The 23,958-nt window shown below is 40.8% G+C and overlaps 1 protein-coding gene across 1 annotated transcript in view; it reads left to right on the top strand.

The window, feature by feature from the left end:
• The window catches only part of UST (uronyl 2-sulfotransferase), a 142,778-nt gene that overhangs the window by 89,622 nt on the left and 29,198 nt on the right, over positions 1 to 23,958 (top strand). Inside the window, exon 5 of the mRNA XM_072995538.2 lies at positions 5,758 to 5,911. Within this exon, the coding sequence (XP_072851639.2) occupies positions 5,758 to 5,911 (154 nt within the window). The remainder of the gene's footprint in view (positions 1 to 5,757; positions 5,912 to 23,958) is intronic.

Genomic DNA, 23,958 nt, shown 5'->3' with positions numbered 1-23,958 from the left:
TCCCTCTATGTATGGCATGAAGGCAGAAACTGTCAGATAACCAAGTCATGATAGCAAGCCTATTTACTGTATTTTTCCATGTAAAAGGTTATACTTTTTCATGAAATTAAGACTAAATATTGAGAGTCTTTTACATGTAAGTCAGCCAAGGCAAAAACTGTGTGGTTGTGAAACTGCCTATGTCTGCAAAATATCTGCCTCCAGTCACGAGTGAAACTGCTGATAACTTGTCTCTGTAAACAGGCTTCCTCCAATCACAAGCCTTATGCAAATTATGTAAGCTGATGCCTAGGAGAGTGTGTAGGCCAGCGATGGCAAACGTATGGCACGCATGCCACAGCTGACATGCAGAGCCTTCTCTGCGGGCATGCGAGCCATAAGTCTCCAGATCATTACGCCCAGCAGCCAAAACTGAGGAGGAGGCTGCAGCCGCGGTACTAGCACCCCAATGGGCGGTGAGCCAGGATCTGGAGCAGCTGGTGCTGGCTGCGGCAGGCTGGCATGTTCCTAACAGCCGAGCTATAGACAGTGGCACAGTTGGGCTCAACTGGAGGTGGATCCGGATTGGGGTCTGGAGGCACCTCTGTTCCCGGGATTCTCCCCTCTGCTTCTGCTTCCGCTTCTGCTACTGCTTCCACTGCCACTGCCTGCCAGGGGTTTTTGTTTTGTTTTCTTTTTAGTTTGGGGACTTGGGCTCAGCCCTCACTGGTGTAGGCAGTACGACAGTGACCGATAAGAGTGATGCATAATATTATAGTACTGGCATGTAAATGTTGCCTAATTACTAAATTAAAAATGTGTTCCATTCTAATGTTTAAAATATTGTGAATATTTGGGTTAGAAAATTGGGGCTGTCTTATACATGGGGGAGTCTTATACACGGAAAATATGGTAGTTTGCTATAACAGCTGCAACAAAACATGCATTAGCCATTGGCTAACAGCAATTGCATTGGGCATTTCCTTTTCAGGCAACAGTTGGGTAGTTGTTTCAGATGTCAGCTTGTCAAGGATAAAAGCATGTGGCCTCAAGCAGCAAGAGGTGTTCATCTTGGTTCATGTTTTAAAAAACAGTATATAGTACTCAGTGGCTTACTTCCAACTTAATGGGAAACTTAATTCTCTAATTAAAAGCAAACTTGCATGAGCCTTTGCCTTGCATGTTCTTTTCTCCTCCTCCTGCATTGCACTGTTTTCTCTGGTTTAGTCGTATGTTTACTTTGTATGGCTGATAGCTTACATAAGCATTATTAGAGTGCTGATTTTGCCTTACTTGTGTGGAAGCTGATTGGTTGCAAAAGCTAAGTAAACCTGTTCGTATTTCAACCTCATTTCCTAAATTTACATACAAAATGTTCATATATCAAGACACTAACTACCAAAACCTTTGGACTTCTCGAGAAAGCACTTCACTTAGTAGAAAATGCAAACAAAAAATAAGTATGTTGCTCTTCTCCTGCTTAACTGATACTGTAATTGGGAAGTTGTGACTAAATTTCAACACTATTTATGCTCAGATAAGTATGGATTTTATTTATTTATTATTAATTTTTTTATTGCCTTGAATATTTGCTTTCAAATTAAAACTTGTCTCCCTTGGACAATGTTGAGGTAATGCTGAAGCTTTTTCTAAAAAAGAATTTCCTCTTTAAGCAAAACAGATGCATGCATGATTAATACAGTGGTGCCTCCCAAGAGAAATTTAATTCGTTCCGCAGTTAATGTTGTCTTGCGAAAAAATCATCTTGCAAAACGCGTTTTCCCATAGGAATGCATTGAAATCTAATTAATGTGTTCCTATGGGCAAAAAAAGTCAGAACAAAGTCAGATTTTGTTTACAAAGGGTTTATTAAGTGCACTTTAAAGCCATACATATTGTGCAGATGATTTTAAAAAATTCAATCAAAAAACTTTAACTTTTTAAACATCATAGAAAAAAATTTAAAAATCAGCAAACATGAGGCAAGAACAAAAAAATGGAAAACATTTGTCTTGCGAAGCACGACCAAAGGAACACTTGTCTTGCGAGTCATCAACACCCCCCACCCCCCCATTGCCAAAACCATTTGTCTTGCGAGTTTTTTGACCTGTGAGGCATTTGTCTTGCGAGGCACCACTGTACATGGAAACTGCTACTATTGTACCTAAGTGTGTGTTATGTGTGACTTGGTTCTGTTACTGAGTGATTTTAAGGCATTGTTATAAATGTAGCATTCAAAAGCATGGTTGGATAAAGTAATTTATGATGTGGTTAGCTGGAGTAAATTAATAGTCATAACTATGCCATCATGGGTAGGCAAGTCATGACTTCTGTCTGGGCTTCTTTTTGTAAGATAAAATTGGCTTAACACTGTGGAGTCTGCCCTTGACAATTTCTGTGAAATCAGAATGCCGTCCTGCCCATGTATGAGATTCTCACCAATGAGAATCTGTGGAAAAGTCTCATATAACTCACAAGTAAGTTTAATTTTGATTATTCCATTCAGATCAGTGGAGAACCTAAGGTACTCCATATGATACATTAAACTTTTGATGAATTGCAGTAATATTTTTAAAATATGCATTTATTGACAGTTTTTGCAAATGGAATTAGAGACTTGGACTACAAAAACACGTGCGATAACCTTTTTGGCTTATACACATTGTCCTCCACAATCATGAAGGACAAAGAGTTAAAATAAATTAAAAATAAGGAGTTTTTGAAAACTGGCTGAAAGATATGTATGTGTCTTAGGAGTCTGAGTCCCAACCTCCATCCTGTGGTTAAAAATAACAATCTTGTTTTGCTGGTTATACTGTTGCTAATACTTTAGGATGCTGAAGTTGTTAGAAGATTTAGGATTTGTTTTGTCAGGCAGCTGCCCTTCTACATGGAAGTTTATTTTCTAGTCCTCAACAGTTCAGGTAATCACATAAACACAGCTTATAATATTTCATGCTAGCGGAAGAATAATGAATCATTGCTAATGCCAGAAAGCAGAAGTTTAAAAACTGGCCACAGCACTCTGACCAGGGAATATTTCAAACTGAAGAATTTGATATGCAATAATAACAATAACAATAACAAAAAGAAGAAGCAGTTGCAGATCTCAGAAATCACACCACCACCAGAACTGTAAAAAATGGCAATATTAGGAACAGCATACATTCTGCGCCGATATTTAACAGATACTGTACTTAGGTACAGTGGAGCCTTGACTTACGAACGTCCCTACTTACAAAAATTTCGACTTATGAAAAGATCCGGCTGCAAAATTTTGCTTCGACTTTTGGCCGGAGCTTCAATTACAAAAAAAAAGGCAGAGGGAAAGGGCGGGAAATTCAAACAGTTGGTAGTGAAGAGGCTGCTTCTTCGCCCCAATGGTTAGGAAAAGGGCCCGGGCTTCCAACATGGCCCGGCCGCCGCGCTGGCTGCTGGTGCTTTGGAAGCCTGGGAAGCCTCCGCAGCAAATTTTTGGATTTGTTTTGTTTTTGTAAAGAAACTCAAGGAAAACAAATGGATGATATTGTAGTAACAATAGCAACTGGTATTTGATGATGATGATGATGATGATGATGATGATGATGATGATGATGATGATGATGATGATGATGATAATAATAATAATAATAATAATAATAATAATAATAATAATAATAATAATAATAATAATAATAATAATAATAATAATAATAATAATAATAATAGAACTGCAGAGCTGGAAGGTATCCTATGAATCATTGAGTTCAGTTCTTGTCAAGGAGGCCCAGTGAGGAATCAGACTCCCAACGTATGACTTGGCATCCAGAGAGCTAAACCACTGGGCTGTCCAGTAAATTGCTTATTGATGTCTCATTAATTGTCTTTTATTAATATGTCACTTTCTTTGATGTACCCACATGCATAGAGTGTGTTGGACCTCCAGTCCTTTGTGTGTTGGACCTCCAGTCCTCCAGTTGGACCTCCAGTCCTTTTTGATAGAAAGTCCCTCTGGCCAAAATCTTGCTGGAATTTTACTTTGGAGGAAGTTAAAGCATATAAGTGCTGATGGTGAACTGCAGTTGATTAAAAATGTGCTGGCTGTTTGTCTGGTCATCTGACCGGCATGCTACCAGCACTGTATTAGTTTGATGCATTTGTTGCTGCTACTGAATGTATCACCTGTTCCTGCATTTACATATATTGTTTTTACAACCATGTGGCCTTTTCCTGATTTTTCTTGAAGTTATTTTATTTAATACAAAGTAAAATCCCAGTATAATTCTGGCCACTGAGCTTAGCAAAATTTATTCCTAAGTAAATGTAGATAGGACTTCAACAGTAATAATACTGTGTTATACGTAGGCATAAATCCTTCCTTAAAAAATCCCTTGTCACAGAAACTATTGGTATTGTCCATGTTGAAGGAATCAGTTGTTTTGGTTCTAAGAGGCTGTCCTTCCCAGTGTCTTTTCTCATCAAATCTCTATTTATTTGAGCAATGTGTTAAGCCTATATTGTAAAACTTAGCAGTGAGGCCACATTTTGAAATCTTCATGGCATGCACATAATTAAATTATCTCAGGGTAGAATTTGTACCTTGTATCGATACAGGTGTGTTAAGTTACAGTGTTAAAACGTTAAAGACAAGTACTCTGTTGATACAAGCACTTACTTTGTGGATGTCATTGGAACTAAATACCTTTCTAATGCTTCCTTTTTATGTTTGTATGGAACAGTTGTTACATCTTCTCCCACTCTCATGCCCAATCAGCTCTTGCAAGCTTTAGCATATGTGGAAGAAGCTGGCTAGCAAGCTTATTTCTGTAGGCTGGTCATGTTCTTTTAAACCTATTTGTGGTTTGACAGGCCAGAGGAACTTTCAAACAATTGTGCTTAAGATCTCAGACCTGCACATTATGATGAACCTGGAAATCAATTTGATATATTATTTATTGTCTTGCTGTGCAGATTATTTCATGTATGCATTTGTTATAGTGCTTTGTCACTTGATTTCTGTATTTTATTCTACTGTATATGGATTTTTGTTTCCAAATGCAAGAACACTGCTCATTCTTTATGTCAACAGTTCACTGATCCCTTTCTATGAGAATTCATAAATTGAAGTATATATTTCCTTTTTCCAACACAAGAAAGACTAGAGAAAATATTTGGAAAGTACAAGCATCAATATTTTTGCAGCGATTTACTGTTTCAGATCCACTTTTGATTTTAACTGTGATTTCTGTGGATTCAGTGGATGGTTTAGGAAGTCCAGATTTAGTAGTATTTCAAAGACAAACAGATGTGAACCCAGTTAATATTATGTGTGGATGCAAGACCACTGAAAACCGTTCATAGAAACTGTGTGTGTGTGTGTGTGTTTATAAAACATGGTCACTGAAACAGTTTGTAGGGTCTTATGCTGCCTATTACTTTCATAATAACAGGGCCTCAAAACAGAATATGTACTATACCAATGCTTGATTAAACTCAAGCTTGCAACTCTGCCTTGTCTTCAATAAGATAAGACTTTCTCTGGAGAGTGCCTACAGAATATACAGTATTGAATTCATTAGTACGGATAAAACTGCCATTTAAATTGAACTTGGTTAGTCTTCAAGTGGAAAAACACATTAATTGCTTAGCTTCAGAAACAGTATCGCATTGTTTAATTCTCATTGGGTTTTTTTGTTTTGTTTTATAAATCAAGCAACTCATCTCTTCAGCCATTTTTTTTTACATTTTTGAATTGATTCTCACCAGTCTTCAAGTGTTTGTTTTATTTCTCTTTGCCAGGTTTGGAGGAGACCAACCAGTATACATCAATATTATCCGAGATCCCATCAACCGTTTTTTATCTAACTATTTTTTTCGCCGTTTTGGAGATTGGAGAGGGGAGCAGAACCATATGATCCGTACCCCAAGCATGAGACAAGAGGAGAGATATTTAGTAAGTTGTCCTAACATTTTTTTTTTTTAAAAAAATAAGCCTATTAATAATGTGGTTTTACATTTACCAGACTTGACCCTCTTGTTACATACAGCACTGATGTTACCTGTCTGTCATGGGTTTGGAGGGAAAGTTCCATCCTATGGGGAGTGGAAGGCGGGACATCAGGAGGAGGGGCTGTACTGTATATATATGTGGAGCGTGTGTGAAGGAGCTGAAGGAGAAGCTGGAGAAGAGCTGAGAGAAGAAGCTTGAGTGGGAGTCTGTGTGTCAGACAGGGTACTACTGTGTGTCAGTCAGTACCAACCTGATAGGTTCAGGTGTCTGTATGGTTAGCCAGAACTGATAGGTTCAGGGTCTGTGCTTCAAGTTAAGGGTTCTGTGTGAACCAAACTGTGTGTATGTATGATTGAGACTAAGCCACGTTACTGTATCTTATTCACTTGATCATTTTAGTTTCCCTGTGTATTGTTTAAATAAACCTTATTCCTTTATTTGTTTAAAAATCCATCCCTGGTCTGTGTGACTTCTTATAGGGAATGGTTGGTGGCAGCTTAGTGAAACTGTGGCATATCCCAGTAGGTCTGGGTTTGTCACATTGATTGGTGTCCAGCGTGTGGGATACGACTGGTCCAGTTGTCCAGTGGTACAGCAAAGCCTTGGCAAGTGTGCCCAGAGCAAGGGGGGTCTAGTCAGGGACAATCTGAGAGCACGTAGGTAATCTAGGTGTACCTCACGGGGGGGGTGCGCTAGTAGAAGAACGTGTAACCTCAGATTGGGGACTAGATTAGGCAGCTCTGAGGCAACCCGTTTTGGTGGGAAAAAGGCTGAGGCAAAACTGTGTAGTAGCAGTGATTTAGCCTGCCTGCTGCGAGGCCTAGCAGAGGGGGGTAGACTCTGGCTCGCAACTGTTGCAAGTTAGTGCTGAAGAACAGCAGTAATCTGTAGAAAGCTGGTTCTGAGGCAAAAGAAAAAAAAAGTGGTCGCTTTATTCTGAGGCTTGACTTTTGAAAGCAGCCTGTTCTGGGGGGATTATGCCCTTGACTCGAAGCCAAATGGCAGAAATGGGTGAAGTGAAAGACCCCCAGGTAGACCAAGGTTCTGAGGATGAATTTGGCTCAGTGCAAGGTGACAGTACGGGAGAACAAAACCCAGAACTCAGAAAATTGCTCATAGCCCAACAGCATGAACTGAGGGTGAGGGAAATGGAGGAAAGATTAGAGAGAGAAAAAATGGAGGAAAGGGAAAGAGAGAAACAGAGACATTTTGAATTAGAGAGAGAGAAAATTGCTCTGGGAAAAGAAAGGATGGCGTTTGAGTTAAGAAAATTGGAAATGATGAACCAGAACAATAATAACAATAGGGATTCTGAGGGAGGCCAATTGTCTAAAGCTGACCTGAAGAAATTCCCTGTGTACCACAAGGGAGATTGTCCTGAAGTGTTCTTTTCCCTAGTGGAAAGAGCGTTTGTGGACTTCTCAGTAAGGGAAACTGAGAAGATGACCATCATGCGATCTTTAATCAGTGGCAGCCTTGCAGAAGTCTATGCAGAGATGCCAGAGGAACTGATGAAAGATTTTGCAGAGTTTAAAAAACTGGTGTTTGCCAGACATGGGATAAATGCGGAACAGCTGAGGCAAAGATTCCGGTCCATCACCAAGAAACCAGAGCAGACTTTTACCCAAGTGGGGGCCCAATTGGTGAGGCTGCTAGAGAAATGGCTATCTCAGGAGGGGACAGAGACCTTTCAGCAGCTCAAAGACTTGATAGCGCTGGAACAGTTCTATTCAGTCCTGCATGGGGAACTGAAATTCCAGGTGAGGGAAAGGAAACCTAGATCTGTGGCCGAAGCAGCAGAGATCGCAGATTTTATTTCCCAAATAAGAAAGCCCTTGGGTGAGTGGAAATCTGTAGATAAACCCAGAGAAACCTACAGCAAGTACTCTCAGGGACCAGGGAAAAGCCAGCAAGGGGGAGGGGCCCATGGTGAAGGGAAGCCCTCAGACATGAAACCAAGACCTCAGATTTTGGAGGGAAAACCAAAACAAGATGAGAAAGACTCAAAATATAGCAGAAAATGTTATTTCTGTCAGGGAAAGGGCCATCTAATCTCAGAGTGTGAGAAATTAAAGCAGCTAAAAGGAATTGTGCCTCAGGATTCGAGTGGAACCAAGCCAAAAGCTGTGTTCTGTGTCCAGAAAGAGCAAAGCCCATTGTCACTGAGGGAGCCTGTTGCCATGGCTACTCAATCTGGAACAGTTACATCTGCTGATCAGGCTGAGGAAAATGGTCCTCTTGTGGAGGTCAAGCGCTGCTTGCTCGTGAGAACAGATTCTCAGTTGTTTGAAACCGCAGGGGTGGACGTAGGAATACTTGACCATCAGTATCGGGGGTTGAGGGACACTTGTTCCCAGGTGACCCTGTGCCATCCAGATATTATTCCTAGGGAATATATAATCCCAAATGAGAGCATGAAGGTGGCAGGGATTGAGGGGCAGGTGATCTCACTGCCAGTAGCGGAGGTACCTGTGAACTTTCAAGGCTGGAGGGGAGCTTGGCGGCTAGCGATTTCATCGACTCTGCCAGCAGCCGTGCTCGTGGGAAATGACCTGGCTGAACCTGTGAAACGGGTGCTAGTGATTACACGTTCACAAGCCACCACGGGGACAGTTCAGGGGGGTAATGATGAGCCAGAGACGGAAGCAGAGGGGAGTTCAGAAGCTGTGGTGGAAACCTTAACCACAGACAGCCGATTTGGCCAAGAGCAAAAGGCAGACGCCACTCTCCAAAAGTGTTTTGAACAGGTGACTGACGCCCAGCTAACACCTGAAACCCCAGTGAGATTTCTAGAGAAAAAGGGGATTTTGTATAGAGAGACCCTGAGGAATATCTCAAAAGGGGGAGATGGGATCCGAAGTCAGCTAGTGGTACCTGAAAAGTATCGCCCCATGATCTTACAAAGGGGGCACTCTGACATGTTTGCTGCGCACTTAGGGGTGAACAAAACACAGCAGAGAATCACACAGAATTTTTACTGGCCTGAAATAGGGAAGCAGATCAGGGAGTTCTGTAAACAATGTGATGTGTGTCAAAGGCAGGGGAATAGCCGCGACAGGACCAAAGCAAAGTTGTGCCCTTTGCCTGTGATTGACACTCCGTTCAAATGCATAGGGGTGGATATTGTGGGACCTTTGCCCAAGGCCACAAAGAGGGGGAACAGGTTCATTCTCACCATTGTGGACCATGCCACGAGGTACCCTGAAGCCATTCCCTTGACTAACATTGAAACTAACACAGTGGCAGATACCTTGGTGGGGTATATGTCCAGGATGGGATTTGCCTCAGAAATAATCACAGATTTGGGCGCATCGTTCACATCGAAGCTCATGAAACGCTTATGGCAAATCTGTGGAATTAAGCACAAGGAAACTACTGCCTATCACCCTGAAAGTAATGGGTTAACTGAGAAGTTCAATGGGACTCTAATGCGCATGATTAGGGCTTACTTGGCAGAGAATCCAAACAATTGGGACCAGAAGCTGCAATCCCTTTTGTTTGCTTATCGATCAGTGCCACAAGCCAGTACCGGGTTCACTCCGTTTGAACTTTTGTTTGGGAGAAGGGTGAAAGGGCCCCTTGATTTGATCAAACAAAATTGGGAGCAGATCACCCAGGACGACCCACAAGACGTTGTGACATATATAGGCACTTTAAGGAATGACTTAAAGAGAAACCTAGAGCTAGCAGCAGAGACCCTGCAAGCTCAAAAGGTCAGAAAGAAAGCTTGGGATGACCAGGAAGGCAGGGAGAGGCACTTTAACCCAGGGGAGGGAGTGCTTTGGCCTAGGCTCTGCAAAGAGAACAAACTGCAGCTGGGTAGCCCAGAAATAAAATACTTGGGTCACATGGTAGGGGGAGGAGTGATAAAACCCCTGGAGGCCAAGATAGAAGCAGTTCGTGATTGGCCCAGACCCAACACCAAGAAAAAAGTCAAATCATTTCTTGGGTTGGTGGGCTACTACAGAAAGTTCATCCCGAGGTTTAGCGAGATTGCGGCTCCGCTGACCGATCTGACGAGGAAGAAGGCTGATGACCGCATCCCATGGACCAGCGACTGTGAGGCGGCGTTCCAGAGGTTGAAGGAGGCGCTCGTCCAGTATCCAGTGCTGCGTGCTCCAGACTTCGACCGGGAGTTCATCATCTACACCGATGCGTCTAACAGCGGGGTAGGAGCAGTTCTTTGCCAGGAGGATGAGAATGGTGACCAGCATCCAGTGTCCTACCTGAGTAGGAAACTCCAGAAAGGTGAGAGACATTTGGCAACCGTGGAAAAGGAGTGTCTGGCCATAGTCTACGCGATCCAGAAGGCCAAGCCTTACATCTGGGGAAGACATTTTATTCTGTGCACTGACCATTCACCACTGCAATGGTTAAAGACAATGAAAACCCACAATAGTAAACTTATGAGGTGGGCTTTAAACCTGCAAGACTATGACTTTGAAGTGAAGGTGGTCAGAGGGTCAGTGAACTGTGTTGCTGACGCCTTGTCAAGAAGACCTGAAGAATGAAGACGGCGAAAGAAACATGGACTATGTATATATTTTGATGACAAAAAGTCAAATGTGTCTGTTTATTAAACATGTTGGTTTGTATGAATAAAGGTAACTTGATGTATTGTTAATGGTAAATGTTTAAATGCCTAATAGAGTGTAAGTATAAGTAAGTATGGTATTGTATGTTATTATATGACTGTTTTTGTTTGTTTTGGGTCCAGGTTGTTTTTTGGTGAAAAGCACCTTAGCTTTCCCCCTACAAAACAACTTATAAAGAGGGGAGGTGTTACATACAGCACTGATGTTACCTGTCTGTCATGGGTTTGGAGGGAAAGTTCCATCCTATGGGGAGTGGAAGGCGGGACATCAGGAGGAGGGGCTGTACTGTATATATATGTGGAGCGTGTGTGAAGGAGCTGAAGGAGAAGCTGGAGAAGAGCTGAGAGAAGAAGCTTGAGTGGGAGTCTGTGTGTCAGACAGGGTACTACTGTGTGTCAGTCAGTACCAACCTGATAGGTTCAGGTGTCTGTATGGTTAGCCAGAACTGATAGGTTCAGGGTCTGTGCTTCAAGTTAAGGGTTCTGTGTGAACCAAACTGTGTGTATGTATGATTGAGACTAAGCCACGTTACTGTATCTTATTCACTTGATCATTTTAGTTTCCCTGTGTATTGTTTAAATAAACCTTATTCCTTTATTTGTTTAAAAATCCATCCCTGGTCTGTGTGACTTCTTATAGGGAATGGTTGGTGGCAGCTTAGTGAAACTGTGGCATATCCCAGTAGGTCTGGGTTTGTCACACCTCTCTATTACTTGGAACTCAATGTGATGTTGTTTATAAACTCTCCTATCCTTGTCCCTTATCAAACTCTGGAGTGTACTTAATTTCAGTTTGGTCTGTTATAGTTTGCCAATAAATACATATACAGTATGTTATACAGATTATTCTGTTGGTTTTGTTAACTAGATATTGTGCTGTGTGTTATATACTTAGCAAGTCATTGTAAATGTTTCCTCGTATTGGAAGGTATTTTCTAAAGAGTCTGCTGAGATAGTTTATTTTAATGTGACTTTTGGGAAGACATTTATACTGTTCTGCTTTGGGCTCTATTTGCTTGTGTTTATTTTTACTGGTATGTGCATGAGACAAAGTATGGAAAAGCAGATTTATGCCAAATTCTTGAATATTTCACCATAGTGAAAGAGAGAGATGTTACTTGTGAAGCGCTGGATATGTGTTCTTTTCATATGAAGTAGGATTTCTCTCAAGAGAATGCTCTTGGAAAAAAATACAAAGTAGGAATATTTTGTAAATGTTAAGGCTGTCTTGGCCAGGTTTTAAGACTTCATATGTGACTTCCTGTGTGACTTCAGCAGCATGTTCCATCACTCTCTAGTAGAATAAAATACCTTTAAGCTGTTGTCTAAATGCAGTTAGATACGCTGGACGATTTCTTAGTAAAAACCCTTACTGTTCCTCTGGTCTTGTATAAAAGGCCTGCTCATTTTCTTGGATTGTCGTCCTCCATTTTTGGCAGCCTTTGCTTGACAGTTCTCCTATTCAAAGAACACTGTTATTTGTGCTTTATGAAAAGTATGGGCTAGCAGCCAATAAAATTTGTTAGGACAAAAGTCAGTTGTTCTTGTTGCAAAGATTCCCCCCCACCCCCGAAGTCATGATCTCTAACCGAATGTTACACTATGTGGCTGACCTTCCTCTTCTTTGTAGTGGAGAGAGTATTTTTAAGCACATCCAATTATTTCATTTCAACCAGCTCTGCAGTAAAGGAGGCTGCCACTGTGTTGTGTTCTGTGAAGCTTCTCTTGAAGAGGAGACTGTTTAATACTGCAGGTCATGCAGAATGTGGCAGTCTGTCCTTTTTGATGGTGCAAGCCAATAGGTCATGTTACAATGCTTTCAAGTTTGTATTGATTTACTTTCTGTTTTGCCCCAAATGTCTGCATCCCACTGGATCTGAATATTAGTGCATTTGCAGGAGGTAGCTTCATATATATGTGGCCTGTATATCATTAAGATTGCATCGTCCCAGTATCCCGATTGGTAAGCTCATATGGTGTTTATGATTTACTTGACAATAAAAGAATATTTTTTAAATTAAATCTCTGATTCCTAAGTTCAATAACTCTTAGTTTTGGCAGCACACATGTATAACATAAATGGTATTAGGAGAATACCTGGTGGCAGCATGAAGGAAAAAGGGTGTGAGCCTTTGTAAGGACCAAATAAAACAGGGGCTAGAAGGTTGATTGCCACAAGTATACAGTGGTGCCTCGCACAACGATTGCTTCATACAACGATGAATTCACACAGCGATGGGTTTTTTTGAGGAATTTCCCCCATCGTTTAACGATGTTGTCTATGGGGGAATTTCACTTAACGATGTCCCTTTTTGCTCATTTAAAAGTGTCTTAAAATGTTTGAAACCTGTTTTAAATGCTTGGATTCCATAGTGCACCTTGTGAAACATGTGCAAACTTAATTTGGTTTTGTTCTGAGTCTTCATTAATTTTTGATGATTTTTTTATTTTCCCCATTTAAATCAATTGAATGGACAGTTCAATTCATTTAAATAGGGAAAACAAAAAATCACCAAAAATTAAGGACGACTCAGAACAACACCAAATTAAGTTTGCATAGGGTTCAGGAGGTGGGCTAACAATTGCAAACATTTAAAACCTGTTCCAAACATTGTAAGACACTTAAAAATGAGCAAAAAGGGACATCGGAAAAGACTTCAAAAGCACTGCTCTTCCGTTTTCGCTCATTTTTAAGGGTCTTACAATGTTTGGAACAGGTTTTAAATGCTTGCAATCGTTAGCCCACCTCCTGAACCCTATGCAAACTTAATTTGGTGTTGTTCTGAGTCGTCCTTAATTTTTGGTGATTTTTTGAATTTTCTCTCATTGGAATGTATTGAACTTTCCGTCCAATGCATTCCAATGAGAGAAAATTCAAAAAATCACCAAAAATTAAGGACGACTCAGAACAACACCAAATTAAGTTTGCATAGGGTTCAGGAGGTGGGCTAATGACTGCAAGCATTTAAAACCTGTTCCAAACATTGTAAGACACTTAAAAATGAGCAAAAAGGGACATCGGAAAAGACTTCAAAAGCACTGAAGCCGGCTTCAGTGCTTTTGAAGCTCTTCCGTTTTCGCTCATTTTTAAGGGTCTTACAATGTTTGGAACAGGTTTTAAATGCTTGCAATCGTTAGCCCACCTCCTGAACCCTATGCAAACTTAATTTGGTGTTGTTCTGAGTCGTCCTTAATTTTTGGTGATTTTTTGAATTTTCTCTCAATGGAATGCATTGGACGGAAAGTTCAATACATTCCAATGAGAGAAAATTCAAAAAATCACTAAAAATTAAGGACGACTCTGATCAACATCAAATTAAGTTTGCGTAGGTTTCAGGAGGTGGACTAACCATTGCAATCATTTAAAACAGTGTCCAAACATTGTAAGACACTTTTACAGGAGCGAAAAAGGACTTCGCAAAGGCATTGAAATGTATTGAGTCGGCTTCAATACATTCCAATATAGGAAACATTGTTTCACTCAACGATGTTTCCTATGGGGATTTTCACTGAACGATGGCAATCTGTTCCAATTGGAACGGATTAACCAGTTTTCAATTCATTCCTATGGGAAATGGTGTTTCACAGAACGATGTTTCACACAACGTTGATTTTTTTGGAACCAATTAACATCGTTGTGTGAGGCACCACTGTATATGGTATAATAATCTAACCATGTAAGACAGAAGGTGTGAGAGCAATAATGAAAATTAAAAATGAAATAAAACTAATTACTGGACAGAGTTGTAAAATCTTATTCTTTGAACCTATTCATTTGGGTCTTGAGTCTCAGAAAGCAAGCTTTTTATGGCATCCTGCCTGTTTGAGGTATGAAAAATGGTGCTAAAGGGAATATACACCTATACAAAGGGAGACAAATAATAAACCTACCAGAAGAATGTGAAGGCTGATCACAGTCTAACATCCCCTGGGCAATGGTAGCTCCCCGTTGGTCAATTCTTGCACCCCAGAAACACTATTAGATTGCTTCTGGCATGAACAAACACAGCTTACAGGAATACTTTCTGTCTTTAAGATAATGAAGGGAAGCGTTGTTCATTCTTCACCCTTCAGAAGTAAAAAAGGAACGTTGTTGTTGTTGTTGTTGTTGTTGTTGTTGTTGTTGTTGTTGTTGTTGTTGTTGTTTAGTCGTGTCCGACTCTTCGTGACCCCATGGACCAGAGCACACCAGGCCATCTTGTCTTCCACTGCCTCCCGGAGTTGGGTCAAATTCATGTTGGTAGCTTCAGTGACACTGTCCAACCATCTCGTCCTCTGTTGTCCCCTTCTCCTCCTGCCTTCACACTTTCCCAACATCAGCGTCTTTTCCAGGGAGTCTTCTCTTCTCATGAGATGCCCAAAGTATTGGAACCTCAGCTTCAGGATCTGTCCTTCCAGTGAGCGCTCAGGGTTGATTTCCTTTAGAATGGATAGGTTTGTTCTCCTTGCAGTCCAGGGGACTCTCAAGAGCCTCCTCCAACACAAGCTGCAGTGTTTTTTTAGCAGTGACCCTCCTTGTTTTAGAATATATTCAGTACAGAGGGGTGTTTTTTTCTTAGAAGAAAAAAAACACCGGGTAATCCTGACTCTGAGATTTTACAGTTGGTGACAGAATCAGTGACACCTTCCCATACTGGGAGAAGGTAACAAGTGGACCTCAGGGCTTAGTCCTGGGCTCAGTTCTCTTCAACATTTTTCTTAATGACTTGGATGAGGGAGGGAGTACAGAGTATAATTACCAAATTTGTGGATGGTACAAAATTGGGTGGAATAGTTCCTGGAATATAGGAACAAAATTTTAAAATATCTTGATGGGCTTGAGCACTGGGCTGAAAACAACAGAATGAAATTTAACATGGATAAGTGCAGAGTTCTACACCTAGGGGGAAAAATCCAAATGAACAATTGAAAGATGAGGGGATACTTGGCTCAATAATACTATGAGCATGAAGGATCTTGGAGTTGGTGTAGATCAAAAGCTGAATATGAGCCAACAGTGTGAGGTGGCTGCAAAAAAGGCAAATGTGGTTTCAGGATACATTAACAGAAGTACACCTCCAAATGCCATGAGGTACTAGTCCCCTTCTATTCAGAACTGCATAGACCTCATATAGAGTACTGTGTCCAGTTCTGGACACTACACTTTAAGGAGGATGCAAACGTGGAGCAAGTTCAGAATAGGGCAACAAGGATGATCAGAGGACTGGAAACCAAGTTCTATGAGGAAAGAGTTGGGTATGTTTAGCCTTGAGAAAAGAAGACTGAGGGGGGAGGATAGCACTTTTCAAATATGTGAAAGGTAGTCATACAGAGGAGAAGAGGGATCTGTTCTCAGTCATCCCAAAGTTCAGGAGCTATAATAATGGACTCAAGCTATAGGAAGACAGATTTAGGCTGAATATAAGGAAACACGTCTTAGCTGTTATAACATTGCAACAATGGAACCCATTACTCTGGGAGATGGTGAGTGCTCCAACACTGGAGTCATTCAAGTGAAAATTGGACAACTATATGTCAGATCTAACTTGATTTTGATTCCTTTGTTGAGCAGGGGATCGGACTTGATGGCCTTATAGGCCCCTTCCAACACAATTGTTCTATGATTATGTGATTTTAGTTACAACTGTTTAGATTTTCTAGTGCCTTCTGATCATTGGAGAAGATCTAAATTTTGTAAAGAAAACAAAATTCTTGAGGGTTGCTTCTTCACAATCAAGGTACAACATACCAAATTAAAGTTTGTAGCTTTTAACATCCTGACTTCTGCTTGCCAACTCAAGCTTACCCAGTTTACTCTGTAGGAAACCAGGGATAAACGTTTCACTATTGATTGTTTTACTGAGTTGAAGTTTTAGCCTATGAAATATTAGAAATTCCACTGACCATTTGAGAACTTAGTGTAAATATAGCTTTCAGGCATTGAGTCTGCTCCAAAGAAATCAACGAGTTGTAAAAAATGTTGGATAAGCTTTTTTTAAAAAAGTGTTTTGGTGAATGTCTCTGTTTACCAGAACTTCACTCAAAGCAGGCAAGTCCTTTATATGAAAGCCAGATATGACAGAAGTAAGTAGCTGCTGTAGGGTGTACATGCAACTTGCTACTTTAATTAACTTTGGGGAAGGTCAAACTGCTTTATGTCTGTCTCCCAGCTGCTGTTGGTAAGAGAGGCTGGAGCAAGCGTCTGTCTCTCCGTCTCTGAACAAGCAGGAGTGCGGCTGAAGGAACATGTAAGTCTCGTAGGTAGTGAAAGGAACCTCAGTTTACTATTCTGGGAGGGAAAATGAGTTTTTGTTGTTTGGGTTTTTTTAATGTCTCGTCAAAATTTATTTTTGTGCATATCATCTTTTGTCTCATCTTTGTATACTTTAATGTAAGAGCCCCCCAACATCAGACCAAAGGTTTGTCTGGACCAGCATCCTGTTTCTCAGTTTGGCCAGTCAGGCTCTAAGGGAAGCCCTCAAATTGGACACAAAGCCCATGCATGGCCTTTTACTCTTTTCCCCCCTTCTTTAGCAGACTTTCTGCATCTAAAACCATTCAGCCCCAGAACATATATATCCAGAATGGGCAAAATACAGGCCACATGTGGGGCAACTGAACATTTCTGTGGGCTCATACCACCTTTCTCCCATCCTGTTGGTGAGCATGGATATACTGTATAAACAGATTGTTATCTCCCTTGAAAACAAAAGCCTTGTCATAAAATATTTCGGGGGTTGTTTTTTAAAGCAAGAAAGGATTTGGCTTCTAAAGCAGCAGATGTACACACTTTCCTGAAAATGTTTCACTGAATCTAATGGAACTTACTTCTGAGTAGGTTTACTTAGGATTGTGCTATTACTGACATTATGCATTATGTTGTTCACCGATTTTCTAGGGTTTTTTTTTTTAAATGATGTAGCTATTGTAAGCAATCTGTTAACTCAAAGGATTTTGCTGGGCAGTCTCAGCAATTTTAACAAATTTTGAGAATACAAATTCTTCTTTAGTTCATACAACTATATACTTCTGCATACCTAGGGAGTCTACCAGATTTATAGGCTAGTACTGTATTTACTTGCCCCATTCCACAAGCACAACTCTCCATGATGCATGATGGGGCTCTTCCAGAGCTTATTCAGTGAAGTATCCAGTACCTCCTTGTGAAAGTGTAATCTCCAATGAAAATAGTGCCAGAGAAATCTCCAGCTTGTGCAACAGCAAGCTGGAGATCATGGGAAAGTGCCGGAGATCCATTGCAGAATATTACATTCCACTTGTAGTAAACAGAATATTAACCATAGAAACTGCCCTCTTAATTTTGGATGGCCCTACTTTGCTTCAGAATTGATAGTGACTAATTAGCCTCCTGAATTCTGTGCTAGCGAAAAAGAGACTGTTCTTTAGAATCTTAGTAACTCAGGTATGCCAAACATCATCATTGTAATTTATAACAGTGATGATGTTAGTTGTGGTAATGTTCTGCTGTTTACATGAAATCAGTATCATCTATTGCAGTGATGGCGAACCTGTGGCATGCGAGCCATAAGTCACCATTGGGAAAACCCGTCCTCCGATCCTGGGTTTCTCTACTCCTCTCTGCTGGTGCAGTGGTCCAGTGGAGGAGTGCAATGGCGATCATTACCAGTCTAGCCCAACAGGGGGTTGGAAGACTGGTAAGAATTTCTCTGTTAATACCACTCCTAGGAAAAAAAACCCTAAGCATTTAACCTGTGCAGTGGTGGGACAGTTGTTTTTTCTTAAACTAAAACCTCAGTATTCAGGTTTAATTGCAGTGTTGGTACTCTGAAATATATAAGTTAGTTTTGTGTTGCAGTTTGGGTACTTGGGCTCAAAAAGTTTTGCAATCAATGATCTATTGCATGATGCGTTTTGAGTGAAATTAACTGCTGAGTCATGAAATCTCTGGGTGGTCTTAGCAAAGTGGGTGAGTCTCTGCCCTTGCAATAATGATAAGGTTGAATCAGTTGGTCATGTTCTTCTTTTCTGTTCTTGCTATCGGGATCTCTGTATGGAGCTTTTATCACCCATTATCTGTAAATCTCCTGGGAGATCAAAGGAGGATTATGTGCAGTGGCTACTCTCAGACAACACCACTTATATCACAAGACAAGTGGCTAAATTCTGTGCTGCAGCAATGGTTGTTCGTAAACAGATGTTTGGGTAGGTGATTTTCGATGAATAATATGTTTTTAATATGATAGTGCCTGACGTTTTACCAATAGTAAGGATATATGATGTTATTAATTGGAAAGATCATGTTTTAATTGAATTTTATTATCCTGCCCGAAACAATAATTGTATGTATCTATTTTATGCTGTTTTGGTTTTACTGGTCATTGACCGTACAGTGGGGTCTTGACTTGAGAACTTAATCTGTATTGGAAGGCGGTTCTCAAGTCAAAAAGTTCTCAGGTCAAATCTGCATTTCCCATAGGAATGCACTGAAAACCATTTGATCCGTATCTGCTCTCTTCCGTCCATAGAAACTAATGGGAAGCTGCTATTCCGCCTTCGACCACTAGAGGGGGATATTTTGTTTCTTTTTTTCTTAGGTCAAGAAAGGTTCAGGGAAGGCAGGGAAAATACAGTCCAGGCAGTACCAGGCAGTCTGAAGATTCCCAATCCACTCTCTAAACGGTGGGAGGAGTGAGGAAGCAGACAGGCACCCTTTTCACTGGCCAACAGTTAACGAAAGTTCACATTTTGCACTTTCCCTGCCTCCCACATGGTTTTTTTTTCAGTTCGTAACTCAAATCTAAGTACGTAAGTCAAGTCAATATTTTCCTATGAGAGTGGTTTGTAAGTCAAAATGTTCGTAACTCGGGCCGTTCGTAAGTCAAGACCCCACTGTAATAAAGTACTACTACTACTACATCTGTAAATCATGCTATAAAATGTCTATAAGAACACTTCTCAGTGCGTGGAAAGAATAAGTGACATGACGGTAATACCTCTTATTTTAATTATCTAGGAGATGTGTGTCCCACTCTCATTTAATTAATGAAGTGAATACATTACAAACTATACTTTTAAAAAGTGGTCCACCATGATTAGGAACAAGCACCTGGTGCTACACTTTCCCACCTCCCCCTCTTTTTTGGATTCATAAACTGAACAATGTTTTCAAAGCAACTTGTGCCTATAAGCAGCACACTTTTATGAAACGGTTTTTAAAACAAGAGAGACCAACACCACACCAAATTCAGAATACAGAGTTGGGAATGAAGACACAAAAGTAAAGTGGGTGAGCCACATTTATCGAAAGCCAAGCAAATCTACACAGAGATGTTTGTGGCCCAAACTCTAGTTATTCCATGGCCATGTTAATCGACAAAGCACAAGGAAGGAAGAACTAAATCTGACTGGGAAAGGATGGGCAGGAGATATGTTTCTACTAGAAGTCATCTGCCTAACCTCTGGAATGGATGTCAGCTGGCTAAGCCCAAGCTAGATCTGTCTGGCCAAGACTATGCTGTGCCCACAGGGATGCCCATGCCTTTTTTTAAGCTAAAAATACAGAAACGGGGTGGGGAGGCAGGGAAACAATACTAAAGAAATAATTAGTCTGAAGCACCTGCCACACACACACATTCTTTTTTAGGTCATATATATTCTGTTTAAGTTAGTGTGCGTGTGCGTGCGTGCGTGCGTGTGTGCTCACGCATCTCTGTGTGTTTATGGCAGGCTCTTCAACTAAAAAGGAATAATGGAAATGGAATACCAGTCAGAATAAAGACTGTGAATTCCTCAAAGCCTTCTGCAGACTTGTTTATGTAATATTCAGTATCACTGAGAACAAAATGTAGTTTAGAGCAGTGCTTTATTACTCTCAACCCTTTGAATGCAAAGGACTGAGCCAAGAGGGACATCATTAGCTCAGAATGCACTAGATAGCATGAAAAATTTGCAGGTGGTTGTGAGTACTGAAAAAAAATCAGGTTTTCAGATAATAACTTGTGAATTTGTCACTGCTTGATAAGTGCTGGTTTAATGTTGAGAGGGTGCATTTTACCATGAGCAACAAAACTTGACCAAATTTAGGTGAATAATCACTACAGTTGCATGAAAATGATAGAGTGCATCTGAAAGGATCAGCAGAAATGGAAGTAGTATACAGTATTTGTTCTTTGGGCATAGTGTGGTTTGTAAATTTATCACTGAGACATGGCCATGATTTACAAATATCTGTTATAATACTTGGAACAAGAGAGTTGTGTGTGAATGTTTTGTGCATAAAGTCAGAAATTATCTATAGCAACCCTAATAGGGCTTTCAAGATGTGAGATTCCAGTGAGTTTCCATGACCAAGTGAGGATTCAAACCCTGTTCTATAGAGTCCTGGTCCATCACTCTATCCACGATATCATATGGGGAATCTGTTATAATACTCAGAATATAAAATATAGTAACTCATACATCATGCGGAAGGCTGGACTGGAAGAAACCCAAGCCGGAATTAAGATTGCCGGAAGAAATATCAACAACCTCCGATATGCAGATGATACCACTCTGATGGCAGAAAGTGAGGAGGAATTAAAGAACCTTGTAATGAGAGTGAAAGAGGAGAGTGCAAAAAACGGTCTGAAACTCAACATCAAAAAAACTAAGATCATGGCCACTGGTCCCATCACCTCCTGGGAAATAGAAGGGGAAGATATGGAGGCAGTGTCAAATTTTATCTTCCTGGGCTCCATGATCACTGCAGATGGAGACAGCAGCCCTGAAATTAAAAGACGCCTTCTTCTTGGGAGGAAAGCGATGACAAATCTTGACAGCATCTTGAAAAGCAGAGACATCACCTTGCCAACAAAAGTCCGAATAGTCAAAGCTATGGTTTTTCCTGTCGTGATGTATGGAAGTGAGAGCTGGACCATAAAGAAAGCTGACCGCCGAAGAATTGATGCCTTTGAATTGTGGTGCTGGAGGAGGCTCTTGAGAATCCCCTGGACTGCAAGGAGAACAAACCTATCAGTTCTAAAGGAAATCAACCCTGAGCGCTCACTGGAAGGACAGATCCTGAAGCTGAGGCTCCAGTACTTTGGCCATCTCATGAGAAGAAAAGAGTCCTTGGAAAAAACCTTGATGTTAGGAAGGTGTGATGGCAAGAGGAGAAGGGGACGACCGAGGATGAGATGGCTGGACAGTGTCTGCGAAGCAACCAACATGAACCTGACACAACTCCGGGAGGCAGTAGAAGACAGGAGGGCCTGGCGTGCTCTGGTCCATGGGGTCACGAAGAGTCGGACACGACTAAACACACACACACAACTCATAATATTTTTAAAAACTGAGCAAGCATTGTCAAGGTTCAAACAGTTGTATGTATAAAGTGTTAAAATAATAAAGATGGGTGTAGAAAATATAGCCCTGAAAAATATATATTATGCTTAAGAAAATGAGGCTTTTACAGCAGTTTATTAAAAGTCACTGCAAAGCAGCCAGATCTCCAGCCAGGTCTGAAAGCAAGATCAATGTAAAATTAGATTTCCTTGCAAAAGTATCCCTTCGTTAGCTAGCTGTCAGTCAAATGTGTGAATTTACTTCATAAACATTTTGCTCACCTAGCAAAGCCATGCCAAAGCAAAATGGTATGGATGCAGTATGTCGTCCCCACAGTTTGCTGGATTCACAGGTTCGAAAGACCTAATCTAAATGTTTTAAAAGGGTTTGTTTTCTTATGAGTTTGCTACTTTAGCAAAAGCATTAAGTATTGAAAAAATTCTGGATATTTATAGAAATTTACTATACCAGTAAAAGTTAGTTGTTTACAGTTGAGGGGAAATTTAAACAGCTGAGAGAAATATAAATATAAATACACGGACACCATTCTGCCACGCCAGGTACCAACAACATAGATACTGGGCAGTAGCCATCAAAGAGCAGAAACATGTAGCAGCACAGCTTACAGCAGCATCTCAGAACAGATGAGAACATGGATTTTCTGCTATAGATTCAAACTGGCTTGGCTGTGTAAGTGCTTAAAATAAATTTCATGTGTGTCCAGTAATATGCCTAAAGGGTAAGGAATGTATTAACATATTTCTATTTTCAAGAATTTTGATATTTTAAATAAATCTAATCTCTGCTTTTTGATTATGCCTTTTTAAGCTATAAGCTCCTGCAGTTTTCGAAATACAATTAAAACATTCTTTTTGGTATTTTTATTGTACCTTTTATGCTCCTTCATTTTTTGATTGCAATTTGACTTATGTATTTGGAATTTATGTTCTGTTTTCATGTATTTTTAAGCAGTTGTGCCTACTATTTTTCACAGCTGTAGGGCTATGGTTACATGTTTATTTTAACTCTTGTATTTTTATGTATAGAAACAATATAGATGAATACATCCTGTAGAAATAGGCAGGCTGATGTTGCCTGGAATCATTCCAACTTATTTCACTCTGATACACATATGGTCTTTGATATGATTGGAAAGATGGTCCGGTTCAGACTAGAACTAACCTGTTTTCATGGATAAATGTCACCTCTGTGAATGCAGGTTTCTGGTTTTCTCCCCCCCCCCCCCCTCGAGGTCTGTAGAGCTCTTTAGGAAGTTGTTCAGGAATTAGAGTTTCTGATCTGACACACATAACAACTCCCAAATTCTTCTGTGTGTCTGAGAGCTCCCTTCCTACGACTGTCCTTTGCTGCTGTTCCAGGGCTAGTTGCTGCAGCAGCCCAGGGGGGAAAGGTTCTTGTGTGGCTGTCCCTTCCCCCTTGCCAATGAATCACTTGGAAATATGATTTCCCAAAGCGTCTGACAATGTCTAGGTGCCTATGTGACCACATCCTTCCTGCCACAAAGGGAATGGAAAGCTTTCCACCTATGAAGAAAGATAGAGAGGCCAAGAATAAAACTTAAACTGCTACAAGACTTGAAAGGGGGGAGCAGGCTTGCCGAATTGGCTACTATATTTTAATGCCTGTGCAATGACCTGGATTAAAGAATGGATAACTTTAGAAAATCAAAGACTTATGAAATTAGAGGGACATGATTTAAAGATGGGATGACATGCATATGTATGGGACGGGAGACACAAGGGACACTCTAAGTTTGGAGAACATATCGTTAGGAAGGCCCTAGGGATGGTATGGCAGAAATTTCAAGCACAAGTGTGTGTGTGTTTAGTCGTTTAGTCATGTCCGACTCTTCGTGACCCCATGGACCAGAGCACGCCAGGCCCTCCTGTCTTCTACTGCCTCCCGGAGTTGTGTCAGGTTCATGTTGGTTGCTTCGCAGACACTGTCCAGCCATCTCATCCTCGGTCGTCCCCTTCTCCTCTTGCCATCACACTTTCCCAACATCAGGGTCTTTTCCAGGGAGTCTTTTCTTCTCATTAGATGGCCAAAGTACTGGAGCCTCAGCTTCAGGATCTGTCCTTCCAGTGAGCAC

This window comes from Pogona vitticeps, chromosome 1, assembly GCF_051106095.1.
Source record: "Pogona vitticeps strain Pit_001003342236 chromosome 1, PviZW2.1, whole genome shotgun sequence".
NCBI lineage: Eukaryota > Metazoa > Chordata > Lepidosauria > Squamata > Agamidae > Pogona > Pogona vitticeps.
Note: the sequence above shows the minus strand (reverse complement) of the source record. Positions and strands in the feature narration are given on the sequence as shown.